The 19350-nt window shown below is 47.6% G+C and overlaps 2 protein-coding genes across 6 annotated transcripts in view; both read left to right on the top strand.

Moving 5' to 3' along the window:
• USP4 (ubiquitin specific peptidase 4) overlaps positions 1-15856 on the top strand; it is a 72223-nt gene extending 56367 nt beyond the window's left edge. For 2 of the 5 annotated variants that reach the window (XM_023231356.1, XM_023231357.1), the window contains 7 exons: positions 5640-5867; positions 7034-7104; positions 7360-7478; positions 7807-7956; positions 11496-11599; positions 14510-14598; positions 14959-15856. In XM_023231356.1, the coding sequence (XP_023087124.1) occupies positions 5640-5867; positions 7034-7104; positions 7360-7478; positions 7807-7956; positions 11496-11599; positions 14510-14598; positions 14959-15117 (920 nt within the window). In that variant the 3' untranslated portion in view covers positions 15118-15856. The remainder of the gene's footprint in view (positions 1-5639; positions 5868-7033; positions 7105-7359; positions 7479-7806; positions 7957-11495; positions 11600-14509; positions 14599-14958) is intronic. The other 3 variants (XM_023231359.1, XM_023231358.1, XM_023231360.1) reach the window with 2 other exon arrangements.
• The window catches only part of C2H3orf62 (chromosome 2 C3orf62 homolog), a 7381-nt gene continuing 3528 nt past the window's right edge, over positions 15498-19350 (top strand). Inside the window, exons 1-2 of the mRNA XM_023231363.1 lie at positions 15498-16993; positions 18702-18793. Of these exons, the coding sequence (XP_023087131.1) occupies positions 16548-16993; positions 18702-18793 (538 nt within the window). The 5' untranslated portion in view covers positions 15498-16547. The remainder of the gene's footprint in view (positions 16994-18701; positions 18794-19350) is intronic.

Genomic DNA, 19350 nt, shown 5'->3' on the forward strand with positions numbered 1-19350 from the left:
TTTTTTTTTTTTTTTTTTTTTGAGACGGAGTCTCGCTCTGTCGCCCAACCTGGAGTGTAGTGGCCGGATCTCAGCTCACTGCAAGCTCCACCTCCCAGGTTTACGCCATTCTCCTGCCTCAGCCTCCCGAGTAGCTGGAACTACAGGCGCCCGCCACCTCGCCTGGCTAGTATTTTGTATTTTTTAGTAGAGATGGGGTTTCACCGGATTAGCCAGGATGGTCTTGATCTCCTGACCTCATGGTCCGTCCGTCTTGGCCTCCCAAAGTGCTGGGATTACAGGCTTGAGCCACCATGCCTGGCCGACATGTCACTTTTCTTTTTGGGACTTAGGTGACTCACTGGCTTTATTTCTGTAAAACCATAGATGTCTTTCAAGTTAGTGTTGTAAATTTTTTCTTTTTCTTTTTCTTTTTTTTTTTTGAGACGGAGTCTTGCTCTGTCGCCCAGGCTGGAGTGTAGTGGCCGGATCTCAGCTCACTGCAAGTTCTGCCTGCTGGGTTTATGCCATTTTCCTGCCTCAGCCTCCTGAGTAGCTGGGACTACAGGCGCCCGCCACCTTGCCTGGCTAGTTTTTTTGTATTTTTTTAGTAGAGACAGGGTTTCACCGTGTTAACCAGGATGGTCTCGATCTCCTGACCTTGTGATCCGCCCATCTTGGCCTCCCAAAGTGCTGGGATTACAAGCGTGAGCCACCGCGCCTGGCTTTTTTTCTTTTCTTTTCTTTTCTTTTTAAGAGTAAAGTCTTAAGGCCAGGCGCAGTGGCTCAAGCCTGTAATCCCAGCACTTTGGGAGGCTGAGGCGGGTGGATCACGAGGTCAGGAGATCGAGACCATCCTGGCTAACACGGTGAAACCCCGTCTCTACTAAAAATACAAAAAATTAGCTGGGCAATGTGGCGGGCGCCTGTAGTCCCAGCTACTCGGGAGGCTGAGGCAGGAGAATGGCGTAAACCCCGGGAGACAGAGGTTGCAGTGAGCCGAGATTGCGCCACTGTACTCGTGCCTGGGCGACAGAGTGAGACTCTGTCTCAAAAAAAAAAAAAAAAAAAAAGAGGAGTAGGGGCTTGATTATCACCCAGCCTGGAGTGCAGTGGTGCAATCATGGTTTACTGCAGCCTCAACCTGCCAGGCTCAGACTATCCTTCCACCTTGCCCTCCTGAAATGCTGGGATTACAGGTGTGAGCCACTGCGCCCAGCACATAAATTCTCAGTTGCAGACGGGTGTGATGGCTCATGCCTGTAATCCCAGCACTTTGGGAGGCCAAGGCAAGGAAATAATCTGAGACCAGGAGTTCGAGACCAGCCTGGCCAACATGGTGAAACCCTGTCTCTACTAAAAATACAAAATTAGCCAGGCATGGCAGCGTGTGCCTGTAATCCCAGCTACCTGGGAGGCTGAAGCACAAGAATTGCTTGAACCCAGGAGGCAGAGGTTGCAGTGAGCTGAGACCGCATCACTGCACTCCAGCCTGGATGACACAGCAAGATTCCTCAAAGAAAAACAAAAACAAAACAACAACAACAAAAAATTATCAGTTGCAAAACCAAATGTCCAGATTCCTCCAAGACATGCTGTCCTAGAAAGTGAGAATTGACTTTAATTAATTAATTAATTTATTTATATGTGGAGTTTCACTCTGTTGGCCACTGGAGTGCAGTGGCGCAATCTTGGCTTACTGCAGCTTCAATCTCTTGGGTTCAAAGGATTCTCCCACCTCAGCCTCCCGAGTAGTTGGTACTATAGGTGTACACCACCACACTTGGCTAGTTTTGTATTTTTAGTAGAGACAGAGTGTCTCCATCATGGCCAGTCTGGTCTCGAACTCCTGGCCTCAAGTGATCTGCTCACCTCCACCTTCCAAAGTGCTGGGGTTACAGTCCTGAGGCATTGTGCCCAGCCGAGAATTTACTTTAAAAATAATGACCACAAGGCTCTGTCTTCAAGAGATACTCCAAATTATTTTTGGCATTTTAGGGTTGAGTAAGTTTTATTATTATTATTATTATTACTATTATTATTTTTTCTTTTGAGACAGGTTCTCATTCAGGTGATCCACACACTCCTTTAGGTCCCCTGCTGATTCTCTGAGAGATCTTGGGTAGCTGCTTTCAGTGGATCCTGCTTTTCTGCTTTTTCTTTTTCTTTTTCTTTTCTTTCTTTCTTTTTTTTTTGAGACGGAGTTTTGCTCTTGTTGCCCAGGCTGAAATACAGTGGCACGGTCATGGCTCACTGCAGCCTTGACTTCCTGGGCTCAAGCGATCCTCCCACCTCATCCTTCTGAGTAGCCAGGACTGCAGGAATGTGTCACCATATCCAGCTAATTTCTTTTTCTTTTATTTATTTATTTATTTTTTTTGTAGAGACAAGGTCTTCCTGTGTTCCCCAGGCTGGTCTTGAACTCTTGAGTTCAAGCAATCCACTCACCTTGGCCTCTCAGAGTGCTGGGATCATAGGTGTGAGCCACCACATACAGCCAATATTTGGATTCTCTTTTTTTTTGAGATTGAGTCTCACTCTGTCACCCAGGCTGGAGTGCAATGGTGGGATTATAGGTGCCCACCACCATGCCCAGCTAATTTTTGTATTTTTAGTAGAGATGGGGTTTCACCATATTGGCCAGACTGGTCTCAAATACCTGACCTCAGGTGCTCCCAAAGTGCTGGGATTACAGGCGTGAGCCACTGCACCCAGCCCCAATATTTGGCTTCTTGTTCTTGCCTGAAATGTTATGTTCATTTCCCGCTAGGGATAAACAGGAATGTATTTTGTGTATAGGTCCACCAGCAGGTGTTGGAATGGTAATGGTAGTCTCTGAACAGACCCTGGGTGATCTGTGGCACTCTGGAAGCTAAGGCACTCTGATGCCCAGCTCAAGGTGTGGGGTGGACTTGAGCAAGTCACTTCATCCCACTGAACCTTGGTTTACCTGTCTGCAAAAAGATACCTGCTTCACAGATCTACGATTACAATTTGAGGTCATGTGCTTAAAGGACAGGGCACATGAAAGGCACTCAATCAGTAACAACATCTTGTGAGTGTGTTTGCTATTTTTATTGCTAACCCTGCTTCTTAGGCATGTCTGGGACAATGAGTGTCACCTTTTGAATCCTACAGGTGAATCTTGGTGTGTAGACTTCAGACCTTGTTTAAGCACAAAGGTTTTTTTTTTTTGTTTTTTGTTTTCTTTTGAGGTAGGCTCTTGCTCCGTCACCCAGGCTGGAGTGCAGTGGCGCGCTCTTGGCTCACTGCAAGCTCCGCCTCTTGAGTTCACGCCATTCTCCCGCCTTAGCCTCCCGAGTAGCTGGGGCTACAGGCGCACACCGCCACGCCCGGCTAATTTTTTGTATTTTTAGTAGAGATGGGGTTTCACCATTCACAGGATGGTCTCGATCTCCTGACCTCATGATCACCCACCTCGGCCTCCCAAAGTGCTGGGATTACAGGCATGAGCCACTACGCCTGGCCAATTTTTGTATTTTTAGTAGAGATGGATTTTCACCATGTTGCTCAGGCTGGTCTTAAACTCCTGACCTCAGGTGATCCACCCGCCTCAGCCTCCCAAGGTGCTGGGATCATAGGCTGCTTTTTTTCTCATCCTGTGAAATATAGTCCATGGCATTTAATTCTGACTGCATTGGCCCAAGGCTTCTGGCATTGTCCAGGTAACTGGCAGCTGGTGGCGTGAACCAGGACAGAGTTCTTATGAGTATGAGGGCACTGCTCATTTCCTGAGTGGGACTGAGGCAGTTTTGGGTTCTGCCCTTCTCCGAGAGGCAGCAGGCAGGGCAGGTTTTTCCTTGCCAGTGTAGGAGGGGGACAGGCTTATTGTGTGTAAAGGGACAGTGTCATGTCTCAGGAGTTAAGCAAGTTCGGAAAGGAACCTCCATGAGAGCCAGGGGTTGTGGGCTTTTAAATAGCACATTCTCCTTTTCTCAGAATTTCCATTTTTACTGATCAAGTGTGTAGACTCTTTGTTTTAAATCTGCTCTTCTCTGTTACTTTTACACCACCTTTTGGAGTGGTCCCCATCTTTGCTAAAGTTACTTATTTGATACTTTAACTTTCCCTTTAGACTGTGTGCTCCCCTTATGGAGCCCTGGGACCTAGCATGGTAAACCTACACCTTAGAGACCTTTAGTAAATACTAGTTAAAGGAAAATTCAGGATAGATTTTTTTCTGGAGGAACTGAATACTTAATATTTGTGTTTATTGTAATATTTGAAAATAGCTGGGCATGGTGACTGACTCCTGTAATCCCATCATTTTGGGAGACTGAGAGGGCAGATCACGTTAGGCCTAGAGTTAGAGACCTGCTTAGCCAACATGGAGAAACCCTGGGTGTGGTGGTGCGTGCCTGTAATCGCAGCTACTCAGGAGGCTGAGGCAGCAGAATTGCTTGAACCTGGGAGGTGGAGGTGGCAGTGAGCCAAGATTGCACCACTGTACTCTAGCCTGGACAACAGAGTGAGACTCCGCTTCAAAAAAAAAAAAAGACAATTGACCTTTAAGTTGTGTTTCTCGGCCGGGTGTGGTGGCTCACGCCTGTAATCCCAGCACTTTGGGAGGCCGGGGCGGGTGGATCATGAGGTCAGGAGATAGAGACTATCCTGGTGAACATGGTGAACCCTTGTCTCTATTAAAAATAGAAAAAAGTAGCCGGGTGTGGTAGCACGCACATGTAGTCCCAGCTACCCGGGAGGCTGAGGCAGGAGAATCGTTTGAACCCGGGAGGCGGAGGTTGCAGTGAGCTGAGATCACGCCATTGCGTTCTAGCCTGGATGAGAGTGAGACTCCATCTCAAAAAATAAATAAATAGGGCCAGGCGCGGCGGCTCACGTCTGTAATCCCAGCACTTTGGGAGGCCAAGGCTGGTGGATCATCTGAGGCCAGGAGTTCAAGACCAGCCTGACCAACATGGTGCAACTCCGTCTCTCCTAAAAAAAATATAAAAATTAGCTGGGCATGGGCACATGCTTGTAATCCCAGCTGCTCAGGAGGCTGAGGTAGGAGAATCGCTTGAACCTGGGAGGTGAAGGTTGCAGTGAACCGAGATCGTGCCATTACACTGTAGCCTGGGTGACAGAGTGAGACTCCATCTCAGATAGATAGGTAGGTAGGTAGGTAGGTAGGTAGGTAGATAGAGAGATAGAAAGAATGGCTAGAGTGAGACTGTCTCGGATGGATGGATGGATGGGTGGGTGGATGGATGGATGGATGAAAGATAGTGTTTCTCACCAAGCTGTCGTCTTGAGTGTTGAGTATGTGTTTCATTTAAGCCCTTTTCTCTCTGTGGGCCTAATGATGAAGTTGCAAGAGTGAGAGACCATGCGCTGTGATGTGATGGCCAATAGACAGGATGGCAGGGCTGCTGAATCTCATTGTGCCTGCAGGTGGCTCATTTAAGCTCTCTGAGCCTGTGCTTCCTCATCGTGGAATAGCAGTGCCCAGTCTGCCTATCTTGCAAGGGTGTGGTGAGGGTCACATGTGAATTCAAGTTAAATGCAAAGGAAAAGATTTAACTTCATATACACAGAACAAAATCTGGAAGGAAACACCATAGTTATGTATTAAATAACATTTTAAACATTGAAATGGTGGGAAATTATATACATATTGTTTTCCATTTATGTGCCAGGAGAAGATGAGGAAGAAATGGAACATCAGGAAGAAGGCAAAGAGCAGCTTTCAGAAACAGAAGGCAGTGGGGAAGATGAGCTGGGAAATGACCCCACTAAGACCACCCAAAAGAAGATCAAAGGCCAGCCCTGCCCAAAAAGGCTTTTTACCTTCAGTCTTGTGAACTCCTATGGAACAGCTGACATAAATTCACTTGCAACTGATGGAAAACTACTTAAACTCAACTGTAAGCACTTTTTCTGACCTTTTAAGCTGGGCTTTAGGGACTTAGGATCTGTTTGAAAATCCTTGCACTTGATACCGCATTGGGCTTTCACAGTCTCTGTGCCTCCAGGAGCAGACACTTGTATCCTTGGCTTGAAGCCCCCTAAGGACTGTTTCAAAGGTCTCCCTACCTTTCAGGCTTTTCTTCTCGGTCCTCGATGACCTCGGAGGAAAGTAGGTCTCTCTCCGCTTCCTCTGTGGGAGTTTGCAGTGGGTCAGTAACCTTTCCCATGGCCACTCTTGGCAGCAACATTTCCCAATACTTGTTCACTTATAAGAATAAACGCGTATTTATTTTGTTCATTAATGCTCAAGAAATGTGATCCATTCAGAGGATGGTCATGGATTTTGTGGCCTCACTGACACATGGAGGTTGTAGTGGAGACCGCTGTACAGACACGAAGAGGCATTCTGCGGGGTTGTGTGAAAAGCACCGTTGGCCAGTGAGGACACGTGCCAGCTGGGGGAGGGGAAGCATCTCTGTCTTTCAGCTCCCTTCCCACCTCACCCTCCTGAGTAGCTGAGACTACAGGTGCACACCACCATACCCAGCTAATATTTGTAGTTTTTGTAGAGACAGGGTCTCACTATGTTGCCCAGGTTGGAATGCCTTGCAAATTCTAGCCATCTTCTCAAACTCCAGTCTTTGACTCTTCAGCTTAATCTTTCCCTCTCTTCCCTATGCTAAGTCCTGGAAACTGCCTGCAGGCAATAAGCTAGGACGATGTGGGGGTCTCTTTTTTTCCCCTTCTCTCAGGGATCTCCTTCCTGCTCTATCCAATGTCTGAAAACAATTGTTTCATCCGTTTTCAGGTTTTTTGTGGTTTGTGGTAGGATGATAAATCTGGGCCCTATTACTCCATCTTGACCTGTGCCCTTTCAGAATTCTCCATAGTTAGTTCCTTTGTAGCTTATCTGTATCGCTAAGGAAGTCTATGCCAAAGGCTTTTTGGGTCTGGGGGTCAGAAGGGCTGGCCCATTGCAGAGCATTGCTCTTGGCAGTGGCTGCTGATGGGGGAGAAGGTGTTGATGGTGTGGCCTGAGTGTGATCCTTCTCACTCCTGTCACTTGGAGAGCCTCTCCTGTTGTTTGCCATTCCATAACAAGTGACATTTTGGTCCTCCTCAGCTCGATCTACACTGGCCATCGATTGGGACAGTGAAACTCGGAGCCTTTACTATGATGAGCAAGAATCTGAGGTAGGTCCCTTGGGGTTTGTGGTCGGTGGTGTCTGCTGATTTCTGCTCTGGATGTGGACTTTCACCAGTTGCACAGCAATTTAGCAAGTTATATTTAAGACTGAGAAGGAAAAGCACTTCAAGATTTTGTCATTTTATGTTCAGAGTCTCTAGAAAGGTTACTACATTCCATGTGGGAGAGCCTCTGAAGGCCTTCCTGTCTTAATGCAGTAAGATCTCTTTCTCCAGCAAAACTGAGTGCTTTGTTTCCCATAGGCCTATGAGAAGCATGTGAGCATGTTGCAGCCTCAGAAGAAGAAGAAGACCACAGTGGCCCTGAGAGACTGCATAGAGCTCTTCACCACCATGGAGACCCTTGGGGAGCATGACCCCTGGTATGCAGCTCCTCACTCTCTGAGTGGAGGCCCCATGCACCCCAGGACTCAGATCTGCCAGGGCCATCTGTGCACATAAACCCCTTTGTATTTGGATATGTCACTTCTTTATATAGCCAACCCTACAGCATTGTCCTCTGTGAGTTGAGGTTTCCTAGGAAAGCCATCACCCTATTTTGAAAGACAGGTCCCTGGCCAGAGCAGTAGTGTTGAGTGCTGACCTAAAGGATGGCAGCTGTCAGGGGACTGCAGCTGTGCCTCCATGCATGAGTGCGCAGGTGGCACCAGCTGCCTGCCTGCCCTACTAAGTAGAGGTTTTTCTTTTCAGGTACTGTCCCAACTGTAAGAAGCATCAACAGGCAACAAAAAAGTTTGACCTATGGTCTTTGCCCAAGATCCTGGTGGTCCACCTCAAACGTTTCTCCTACAACAGATACTGGAGGGATAAGCTCGACACAGTTGTAGAATTCCCAGTCAGGTGGGTCATGGTGACTATGGTGTTAGGAACATTTAAAAACAGGCAGAAAATCTTGGCACTGATTGGCTGAGTGGTTTGCCACCAAAAACTTCTGAGTAAGGATGTGTGTTGCTGGGCTCTAGGAGGTCAGAGTTTAGCTGTAGTTACCCCTCCTGTCCTTATCCTGCATCTTCGGGGAAGAGACTCTTCAGTGGAAGCATTTGCCCAGACACAGGCTGCTCACAGTCATCCCTGCCACGCTAGTTTCCCTCTCAGGTCACTTAGGCCACCTAACTGTCCTGTTTTTCCCGTCCATCATCTGTCACAGGTAGCCTCACCTTAGCAGAGGCACCCCAACAGGGGACAAGGCAACCAAGAATAGCCTGCCAGGAAGAGTTGGGTTATTATTGGGGGATGCAGTTGGGCTGCAGACCTGCCATGGTCCTGTCCCTGGGGTAGGGACTGGGACTGGCTGTCTACTCATATCCTCTCAAGCCCCATGGTACAGACCGTAACTAAGAACAGGAAAGTAAGTCAACAGATAGATGTTCCCTGGCTGGACACAGTGGCTCACGCCTGTAATACCATCAATTTGGGAGGCCAAGGTGGGAGGATCACTTGAGTCTAGGAGTTCAAAAACAGCCTGGGAAACAGATTTCCTCTCTACAAAAAACAAAAAATATATTTAAAAAAAATAGGCTGGGCATGGTGGCTCACGTCTGTAATCCCAGCACTTTGGGAGGCCAGGATGGGCGGATCACAAGGTCTGGAGATCAAGACCACCTGGCCAACATGGTGAAACCCCATCTCTACTAAAAATACAAAAATGGCTGGGTGCGGTGGCTCAAGCCTGTAATCCCAGCACTTTGGGAGGCCGAGACGGGTGGATCACAAAGTCAGGAGATCGAGACTATCTTGGCTAACACAGTGAAACCCCGTCTCTACTAAAAATACAAAAAATGAGCCGGGCGAGGTGGCGGGCGCCTGTAGTCCCAGCTACTCGGGAGGCTGAGGCAGGAGAATGGCGTAAACCCGGGAGGCGGAGCTTGCAGTGAGCTGAGATCCGGCCACTGCACTCCAGCCTGGGCGACAGAGCGAGACTCCGTCTCAAAAAAAAAATAAAATAAAATAAAAATAAAAATACAGAAGTTAGCTGGACGTGGTGGCACACACCTGTAGTCCCAGCTACTCAGGAGGCTGAGGCAGGAGAATCGCCTGAACCTGGGAGGCAAAGGTTGCAGTGAGCCAAGATCGTGCCACTGCACTCCAGCCTGGTGACAGAGCGAGACTCCATCTCAAAAATAAAAAAGAGGCCGGCACAGTGACTCACACCTGTAATCCCAGCACTGTGGGAGGCCAAGGCAGGTGGATCACTTGAGATCAGGAGCTGGAGAGTAGCCTGGCCAACATGGTGAAATCCTGTCTCCAGTAAAACTACAAAAATTAGGTGGGTGTGGTGGTGCATGCCTATCATCCCAGCTACTTGGGAGGCTGAGGCAGGAAAATCTCTTGAACCCAGTAGGTGGAGGTTGCAGTGAGCCAAGATTGTGCCACTATACTCCAGCCTGGGTGACAGAGCAAGCCCCTCTCTCAAAAAAAAAAAAAAAAAAAAAAAAAAAAGTAGGCCGGGCGCGGTGGCTCACACCTGTAATCCCAGCACTTTGGGAGGCTGAGGCAGGCTGAGACTAGGTCAGGAGATCAAGACCATTCTAGTTAACACGGTGAAAACCCGTCTCTACTAAAAAGACAAAAATTAGCTGGGTGTGGTGGCGGGCGCCTATAGTGCCAGCTACTCAGGAGGCTGAGGCAGGAGAATGGCATGAACCTGGGTGGTGGAGCTTGCAGTGAGCCGAGATCGTGCCACTGCACTCCAGCCTGAGCGACAGAGTGAGACTCCATCTCAAAAAAAAAGAAAGGGGGGGGGGAAGGGAGTTGCCCACAAAATGTACATTTTAAAATGCTTTCTGGGGGAAAGAATAGATACATGAAGTATAGCATGTCAGCAGGAGACTCTAGGTGATGGCTAGTAAGTATTTGTTGTAAAAATTCTTTTTTTTTTTTTTGTAAAAATTCTTTATCTTGGCTGGGCTCAGTGGCTCATGCCTGTAATCCCAGCACTTTGGGAGGCTGAGGCGGGCAGATCATGAGGTCAGGAGTTTGAGACCAGCCTGAATAACATGGTGAAACCCCATCTCTACTAAAAGTACAAAAAAAAAAAAACTAGCCAGGCATGATGGCGCACGCCTGTAATCCCTGCTACTTGGGAGGCTGAGACAGGAGAATCACTTGAACCCAAGAGGCGGAGGTTGCCGTGAGTCAAGATCATGCCACTGCACTCCAGCCTGGGTGACACAGTGAGACTTCGTCTCAAAAAAAAAAAAAAAAAATTCTTTATCTTTTCTGTGTGTTTGAAAAATTTTAAATAAAGAATTGGAGGAAGAAAGCTTTCTGGGGCCTGTTTTGGTTGAATTTAAATTATTATGGCACCAATTGTAATTCTGTTAAGAACAGCCATTTCTGCATAGTTGCTGAAGCCCTCTGTGTGTATCTCTAGACCCACTCATCACCATTTTGTCTGGTGCTGGAGTTACCCAGAAAGTTTCTCCCATTTTCTTTTGCTGCTGTTTTTTTTTTTTTTCTTGAGACAGTGTCTCGCTCTGTCGCCAGGTCAGAGTGCAGTGGCACGATCTCGGCTCACTACAACCCTACAACCTCTGCCTCCTGGGTTCGAGCGATTCTCTTACCTCAGCCTCCTGAGTAGCTGGGACTACAGGTGCACGCCACTACGCCCAGCTAATTTTTATTTTAGTAGAGATGGGGTTTCACCATGTTGGCCAAGATGATCTCGATCTCCTGACCTCATAATTCGCCCACCTCTGCCTCCCAAAGTGCTGGGATTACAGGAGTGAGCCACTGCGCCTGGCGTTTTTTTGTTGTTGTTGTTATTGTTTTTTAGACGGAGTTTCGCTCTTGTCGCCCAGGCTGGAGTGCAATGGCACTATCTCTACTCACTGCAACCTCCGCCTCCCAGGATCAATCGATTGTCCTACCTCCGCCTCCCAAGTAGCTAGGATTACAGGCATGTGCCACCTCGCCCGACTAATTTTTGTATTTTTTAGTAGAGACGGGATTTCACCATGTTAGGCAGGATTGTCTCAATCTCCTGACCTTGTGATCTGCCCACGTCGGCCTCCCAAAGTGCTGAGATTACAGGCGTGAGCCACAGTGCCCGGCCTAATTTTTGTGTTTTTAGTAGAGACAGGGTTTCAGCATGTTGGTCAGGCTCGTCTCAACCTCCTTACCTCAGGTGATTCACCTGCCTCGGCCCCCCCAAAGTGCTGGGATTACAGGCAGGAGCCACCACACCTGGCCCCATTTTCTAGCCTGAATATGTCAGTGGTCAGAACATGGACCCTAGGGCCCCTTACATCTTGGTCCTTGTCGAATAGTTTGAGTGCCTCCCTGTGTTCTGCTCTGTTGCATAACAGGTTGCTTGGTTACTCTAACTACTTTGTCTGGGTTTAACATATTCAAGAACTATTTTTGTGTTTTGTGCTCAGAGGGCTGAACATGTCTGAGTTTGTCTGTAACCCGTCAGCAAGGCCTTATGTGTACGACCTCATTGCCGTGTCCAATCATTATGGAGCCATGGGGGTTGGCCACTGTAAGTATTGACATCTGCTTCCTTCTGAGATGTTGAAATGCGCTTGGCCATCATCTCTCACCAGTGGACCAGGCATTGCCCTAAATGCTTTGCTTATGCAGTTTCACAGGCTTCATGCTGCAGTCTTTCTTCATAGTGATTCCCCTCTCTGTTCTTTTTTTAATTCTTTTTTTTTTTTTTTTTTTTTGTGAAATGGAGTCTCGCTCTATTGCCCAGGCACAGTGGCGCGATTTCTGCTCACTGCAAGCTCCACCTCCCAGGTTCACACCATTCTCCTACCTCAGCCTCCCGAGTAGCTGGGACTACAGGCGCCCCCACCACGCCCGGCTAATTTTTTTTGTATTTTCAGTAGAGACGGGATTTCATCGTGTTAGCCAGGATGGTCTTGGTTTCCTGACCTCGTGATCCACCCTCCTTGGCCTCCCAAAGTGCTGGGATTTCAGGCGTGAGCCCCTGTGCCCGGCCTTTTAATTCTTTTTTTTAAAGTTCTTTTTTCCATTTTCATATTCTTTACTTCAGTACCCCCACCTCTAGGAGTCTATCCTAAGGAAATAACTTGACACTGGGGAGAAGCTTTATACACATAGATACTCACCTGTTTAAAACAGTGAAAAGTTAGAGCATTGGTGACCAACTGGCACTACTGTCTATCTACTTGATGGAAGAATACATAAACATTAAAAATAAAATTAGGCCAGGCATGGTGGCTCATGCCTATAATCCCAACACTTTGGGAGGCCAAGGTGGGAGAATCACTTGGGACCAAGAGTTCAAGACCAGCCTGGCCAACAACGCAAGATCCTCTTTCTAAAAAACAAAAAAAAAATTAGTTAGATGTGATGGCACCCCTGTAGTGCCATCTACTTGGGAGACTGAGGCTGGTGGATCCATTGAACCTGGAAGGTTGAGGCTGCAGTGAGCCATGATTGTGCCACTGCACTCCAGTCTGAGCAACAGAGCAAGACCTATCTTAAAAAGATAAGAAGTAGGCCGGGCGTGGTGGCTCAACGCCTGTAATCCCAGCACTTTGGGGAGGTCAGGCAGGTGGATCACCTGAGGTCAGGAGTTCAAGACCAATCTGACCAACATGGAGAAACCTGGTCTCTACTAAAAATACAAAATTAGCTGGGTGTGGTGATGCATGCCTGTAATCCCAGCTACTCGGGAGGCTGAGGCAGGAGAATCACTTGAAATCCAGGAGGCGGAGGTTGTGGTGAGCCGAGATCATGCTATTGCACTCCAGTCTGGGCAACAAGAAAAACTCCATCTCAAAAAAGAAACAAAAGATAAAAAGTAAATAAAAATTAAATTAATACTAACCTGGGGAAATGCTGATTGTATGTTAAATGAAAACAGCTACACAAAATTATATCCTTACAAAAGGTATTATCACAACTGTGGTAACGAACAAGCAAAGAAACTGTGATGGGCTGAGGGGTTTGAGCCTAGAAGGATTGACACCAAAATGTTAATTTTACTTTTTTCCTCTTTGCTTTACTTTTTTGCAAAATTTCTGTAAGGTTTGCTTTTTTTTTTTTTTTTTGTTTTTGAGACTGAGTCTCGCTCTGTTGCCCAGGCTGGAGTGCAGTGGCACGATCTCGGCTCACTGCAAGCTCCTCCTCCTGGATTCATACCATTCTCCTGCCTCAGCCTCCCAAGTCGCTGGGACTACAGGCACCTGCCACCATGCCCGGCTAATTTTTTGTATTTTTAGTAGAGACGGGGTTTTGCCATGTTGCCCAGGCTGGTCTTGAACTCCTGGGCTCAAGTGATCCACCTGCCTCGGCCTCCCAAAGTGTTGGGATTACAGGTGTGAGTCACCATGACCAGCCTGTGTTCATTTTTATTTGCTAATTTTTGCACACAAACGTACCATTTGGGCAAGTTTCTCATCCTCAGTTTTCTCATCCATGAGGTTAGGAGGGTACACATTGGGCCTACAGTTGGAACTTTTCAAGATTGAAAGCCACCATTGCTGCTATTGTGTCAAGTACAGACTGTGTGAACTGGCCGTGAACACCTTCTCTGTTGCCCCTTCCCATGATCCTCACTACCACTTTGTGCAGTCAGTGCTATAGTGAGGAACTGAGGCTGCAGTGTTGAACACCTTACCTAAAGCCACACAGTAAGATGACACTGGAAATCAGATCTCCATTGGATTCTGAGGTTTCTGAGAGTCTGGGTGGAGCAGGAACTGGGCTGGGATTGCTGTAATAAACACATCCTGCTTGGGAATAGTCTAAAATCGAGACAGGGAGCATTGTCTGTGAGAAATGCTTAAATCATTGTGGGAAACTGTTACCCAACCACAGACTCTGGACTCCTAGTTTGAAAGATAAATTTCTTTCTTTCTTTCTTTTTTTTTTTTTTGAGACAGAGACTAAGGTATATTGTTCTCATCCCAGCTCTGCAAACCCAAACACCCAGTGTTCCCTTAACTGGGATTATTCTGCAAGCTCCAGAGGCACTAAGCATTCTGTTGATGTTAGTAGCCACCTGCCTAGATGCAGTGGGGGAGATTGACTTGACATGTCCTTGTGAGAGCTGTTGTTTTGCTTAAATCTTCGAAGTTTCAGCTCCTTTTACGGGTTCCCTGGTTTTAGATTATTGCACATAGCCATCCTGAAGATTGGCACTGAATAGCTCTATTTTTTGGATTAGTTTCCCAAAATTATAGTTTAAAACCTTGGTCCCTGACAGCTCCATTTTTAGCCTTTTCATCCTTTTTGAGAAGGAACAGATTAGAAAAGAAGGTGAGTTGTTTTTTGGTTGTTAAGACACACACTGTAAACTATTTTTAATTTCAGGGGTTTTGTTTTGGGGATTTTTGTGTTTATTTAGTGCATGCCTAATAAGCTAGCCAGTAATTCTCTGGAGACCGCTAGAGTATTTTCTTTGTTAACTTGGCAGACACTGCATATGCGAAGAACAAACTGAATGGGAAATGGTATTACTTTGATGATAGCAACGTGTCCCTGGCCTCTGAGGATCAGATAGTGGTGAGTAGGCCATGATATGTGGTTCTTCCTCATGTCTTTATGGATTAAAGCTGGGAAGAGCCTCTATCAGGCTAGTTGGTTATTTCATCATCCTGATGTGACAGTGGGAGCTAGGTGTGAGAGCTGGCTGGCATTCCTTCAGGGACCTTCATAAATGAGATGCTCAGCTCACCTCAGAGTTCTCTGCACAGGGCTCCTTCCATTCCCCGCTTCCTGGCAGGGGCAGCCATCCTCAGGTGGAAGGGTCTCCACTGTGTGGATATGGCAGATCTTTGAGGGTTTTGGACAGCTAGAGAAAAGCTGGGGAAAATGGGTGATTTTTCCAACCACTGAATGGCCTTTCCCCCTCTTGTATTTTAGACTAAAGCAGCTTATGTGCTATTTTACCAGCGTCGAGATGATGAATTTTATAAGACGCCTTCACTCAGCGGTTCTGGTTCCTCTGATGGAGGGACACGACCAAGCAGCTGTCAGCAGGGCATGGGGGATGATGAGGCTTGCAGCATGGACACCAACTGATGCTGACTCCACGATCCTGCCACCCTGCAGCACCAGCGTAATCCCCCAGGAGAACATCTTTGACACTCTGCAGACTGCTAGTGTTCTGTCTAAAAACCAGACAAGGAAATACCCTTCTTTTATGAGCAGAAGGGGGGGAAAAAAAAAAAAGACCGTTTACCTAGAAGAAGCTATGTCAAGAGGCTGAATTATTTTTATTTTTAAACAGGTGGTGAGAAATTTCTGTGAAACCTGTGAAGCTGAAAAGGGGGTGGGATGGGGGTACACAATGGAGTATGTCTGATGGATCCCAAAGAATGGAGAGAAACACAGGCGCTGAGTATGGAGCAGCCTGGAGACCCACCCCACCTGCAGGGCTGTCCTGAGCGCCTGGATTTCTGGTTCTGATGCTGATACTGGTCACCCCAAGTAGTCTGCTTACAGTAACCCAAGCCTCAAGTAAACTCCCCTTTCCCTCGCTATGTGCACTGATACGGGTTTATAATTTTTTGAAAGTTACCCACTGAAGCCCATTTCTCCGTTGAGTCATCTTGTAATTTCCAGCTTTCTCCCCGCTAAGGAAATGAAGATATTTAGTGTTGGGGATCCTGGCCCCTCAACCTCCTGTGGAACCCAGCAGTTATGTTATATCCCCTGCTACTCTAGATGAATTAAGACGGTTAAATGCTGCGTGGAACTTTTATTAGGTAACACACTTTTTATTAGGTAACACTTAAAGGAAGTCAGTACATAAAACTGCCTGGTGCTGTGTCCCGTCCAGTTGTTTCCATGTTGGCTTGAGAACAGAAATCTTTGTGGGAGTTGTCAGCCTGGAAAGGGCTCCAGTTCATGCCGATTTAGGGTAGTAATACATTTTGGTGTTACCCAGATGCTTTCTAGAACGGGTTCTTTCCTCATCCCTGCCAAGACTGTTACCGGGGCCCCGGTGGAAAGACCCGTCCCCACTCCCACCGAGGGGCCAGCTACCGCGTGTGGGGCCACAAGGCCTTAAGGAACCGGACGTACGGGTCTGGGCTTTTTTATTTGACCTTTAACCTAATCCGTGGGGGTCTGGGGCCTGCGCGGGGCGCGCGCATGCGATGACCGTTGGCTGGGTCGGCGTCACTGCGCTGCGGGTGAGGACAAGGACGTGGCTGCGACCTGCCAGAGGGCGGGGTGCGGGGTACGGACGGGCGGCCTGAGAGCCGCGGTGGGGCGAGAGGCAGTGGCGGGGCGGGCCAGGAAGCTGTGGGAAGTGGGGCGGGGCGTCCTTGGGGTTTCTGGCAGATCGCGGGTTGGTCCGCGATAGCCGACAATCGCCTACTCCAGGAGGAAAGCCCGAGGCTTGTGGGTCCTGCTTTAGCCAGGGCCAAGCTCCGGGAAATCGTGGCCCATCAGGGGTGGTTTGCAGCCTCATTTGTAACATTATTGTGTTGCCCTGTGCATTTCCAATGCATTACATAAAGACATGGTCGCTTTTAGGAGAAATGTCTGAAAAACTAAGAAGATGCAGAAAGGAACTGACTGCAGCCATTGACCGGGCCTTTGAAGGAGTTAGTTATTCCCAGGAGTGCACAAGCCAGCGGAGGCTGGAACTGAGCGCCGCGCCGCTCTCCTCCTCGCTGCCCTTGCACAGGCTCCTCTGCAGAAGGCATCCTCTGGCAGCCTGCTCCTCTGCTGTTCCTTTTGCTGCTGTCCCATGTGCTCCTGAGAATGAGAACCCTGCCTTTGCAACAAACCATGCCCCGGTAAATGCAAAACCACATGCTCTGTGCCCCGAGAGAAAACCTCTGACCAGCAAGGAAAATGTATTGATACATTCCTCCATTTTGGCATCTGAAAGAGAGTCTTGGAGAACTGCAGGAGAAGGGGAAAACTGGAGAAAAGAAAATTTAAGGTGATTCTAATTTTGATAGCTTAACAGCTACAATTAAGGGGATTCTTGTTTCTGAAAAAATTGTCGAAGATCCTAGATTTAGTTCATGACAGTGCTCTTACCTCCTCTTGGCAACTCTGTGACTGCATTTGGGGAGTTCATAGACATTCTTCAGAATCTGGCCTAGGAAACAGTTATATTTTGTGTATGTGTTCCAGTTGAGGGGCTAGTTGTCAATCATTGATGTCAAACCAGTCATGGAAACCACTTTGCAGTACCCAAAGGGGTAGTGGATGTAAAATAACCTGGTGTTTAAAATAACCTTATTTTTTAAGTTGCAGAAACAAAAGTCTTAATTCCATCTTAACTCCTGTGTTTGAATCTGGACATTGGGGCCTTTGATGCCCTCCTTTGCCCACATTAGGGAGAGGCTGAATTGAAGTCTGGGTCCTACTTCCTGGCTTATCTTTGCCTCTGCTCCCCACTCTTACCCCAGAGTTTTTTGGACCATCACCAGGTCTCCTCTAGACTTTTTCTTCTCCCAAGTAACTTGAAATTGCCTGGTCCCAGACACCTTGACTTGGAGAAGGGATGAACATAAGAGATGAAACTTCAAAGTTCTGCCATCTTGGCTGCTTCATAAGAAGGGAATAAAGAGGCCATTTAATTCATTCAACTCCACAAAAAATTTTTTTCCTTTCAACTCCACAAATATATTGGTACTCATAAGCAGTGCAGGCCTTATCGGGTGTGGTGGCACCCCTGTAATCTCAGCACTTTGGGAGGCTGAGGTGGGTGGCTCGCTTGAGGTCTGGTGAAACCCTGTCTCTACTAAAAACACAAACAGTAGCCGAACGTGGTGGTGCGCATCTATAATCCCAGCTACTCGGGAGGCCGAGGCAGGAGAATTGCTTGAACCCAGGAGGCAGAGGTTGCAGTGAGCTGAGATCTTGCCACGGCACCCCAGCCTGGGTAACAGCAAGACTCCATCTAAAAAAAACAAAAACAAAAAAATGCTGGGCACAGTGGCTCACGCCTGAATCCCAGCACTTTGGGAGGCTGAGGCGGATGACTCACCTGAGGTCAGGAGTTTGAGACCAGCCTGGCCAACGTGGTGAAACCTGTCTCTACTAAAAATAGAAAAATTAGCTGGGCGTGGTGGCGGCCGCCTGTATTCCCAGCTACTCCAGAGACTGAGGCAGGAGAATCACTTGAACCCGGGAGGCAGAGGTTGCAGTGAGCTGTGATTGCGCCATTGCACTCCAGCCTGGGGGACAAGAGTGAGACTTCGTCTCAAAAAAATAAAATAAAATAATAAAAATAAGTAAATAAATAAATAAAACAAACAAATGCAGTCTGGGTGAGGTGGCTCATGCCTGTATTCCCAGCACTTTGGGAGACCGAGGTGAGTGGATCGTCTGTGTCCAGGAGTTCGAGACCAGCCTGAGCAACATGGCTAAACCCTGTCTCTGAAAAAGAAAAAAAATTAATGCAGTCTGTGATACAGTCATATGAGTCTGTAATACAGTCATGTGAGTTATTATGGTAAAGCTGATAGTTTCTCCACTGATGTAGCAGTTTCCAATTGTCCTCTAATCAAAGCATAAATGACAAGATCACTAGTAAGTTTTTGCCTTTGAGATTATCTAAAACTGAGTTTCCCTTCAATATTTTCTTGAAAGAGAATCTAATTCCCCACCTTTTCTTCCCCCCAACCTGGGGGCTGCAGGAAAGATATGGAGAGAGATTTGAAGGCTGACTCAAACATGCCACTCAACAGTTCTAGCCAAGAGGTCACAAAGGATCTGCTTGATATGATCGGTGAGTACAGTGGGCCAGTCCATCCTGTCCTTGGGAAGGTAGGTCCTTCACATGGGTCTGAATCAGCAAGTATCTCAGATTTAAGAAACACTCTTGGCCGGGCACGGTGGCTCATGCCTGTAATCCCAGCACTTTGGGAGGCCGAGGCGGGCAAATCACGAGGTCAGGAGTTCAAGACCAGCCTGACCAATATGGTGAAACCCCATCTCTATTAAAAATACAAAAATTGGCCAGGCCCAATGGCTCATGCCTGTAACCCCAGCACTTTGGGAGGCCGAGGCAGGCAGATCACGAGGTCAGGAGATTGAGACCATCCTGGCTAACATGGTGAAACCCCGTCTCTACTAAAAAATACAAAATATTAGCCAGGCGTGGTGGCGGGCTCCTGTAGTCCCAGCTACTTGGGAGGCTGAGGCAGGAGAATGGCGTGAAACCAGGAGGAGGAGCTTGCAGTGAGCCAAGATCGCGCCACTGCACTCCAGCCTGGGCAACAGAGCGAGACTCAGTCTCAAAAAAAAAAAAAACAAGTAGGATATATAGTTGAGGAATAACTGTGA

This window comes from Piliocolobus tephrosceles, chromosome 2 (genome assembly GCF_002776525.5).
Source record: "Piliocolobus tephrosceles isolate RC106 chromosome 2, ASM277652v3, whole genome shotgun sequence".
In the NCBI taxonomy this organism is placed as follows: domain Eukaryota; kingdom Metazoa; phylum Chordata; class Mammalia; order Primates; family Cercopithecidae; genus Piliocolobus; species Piliocolobus tephrosceles.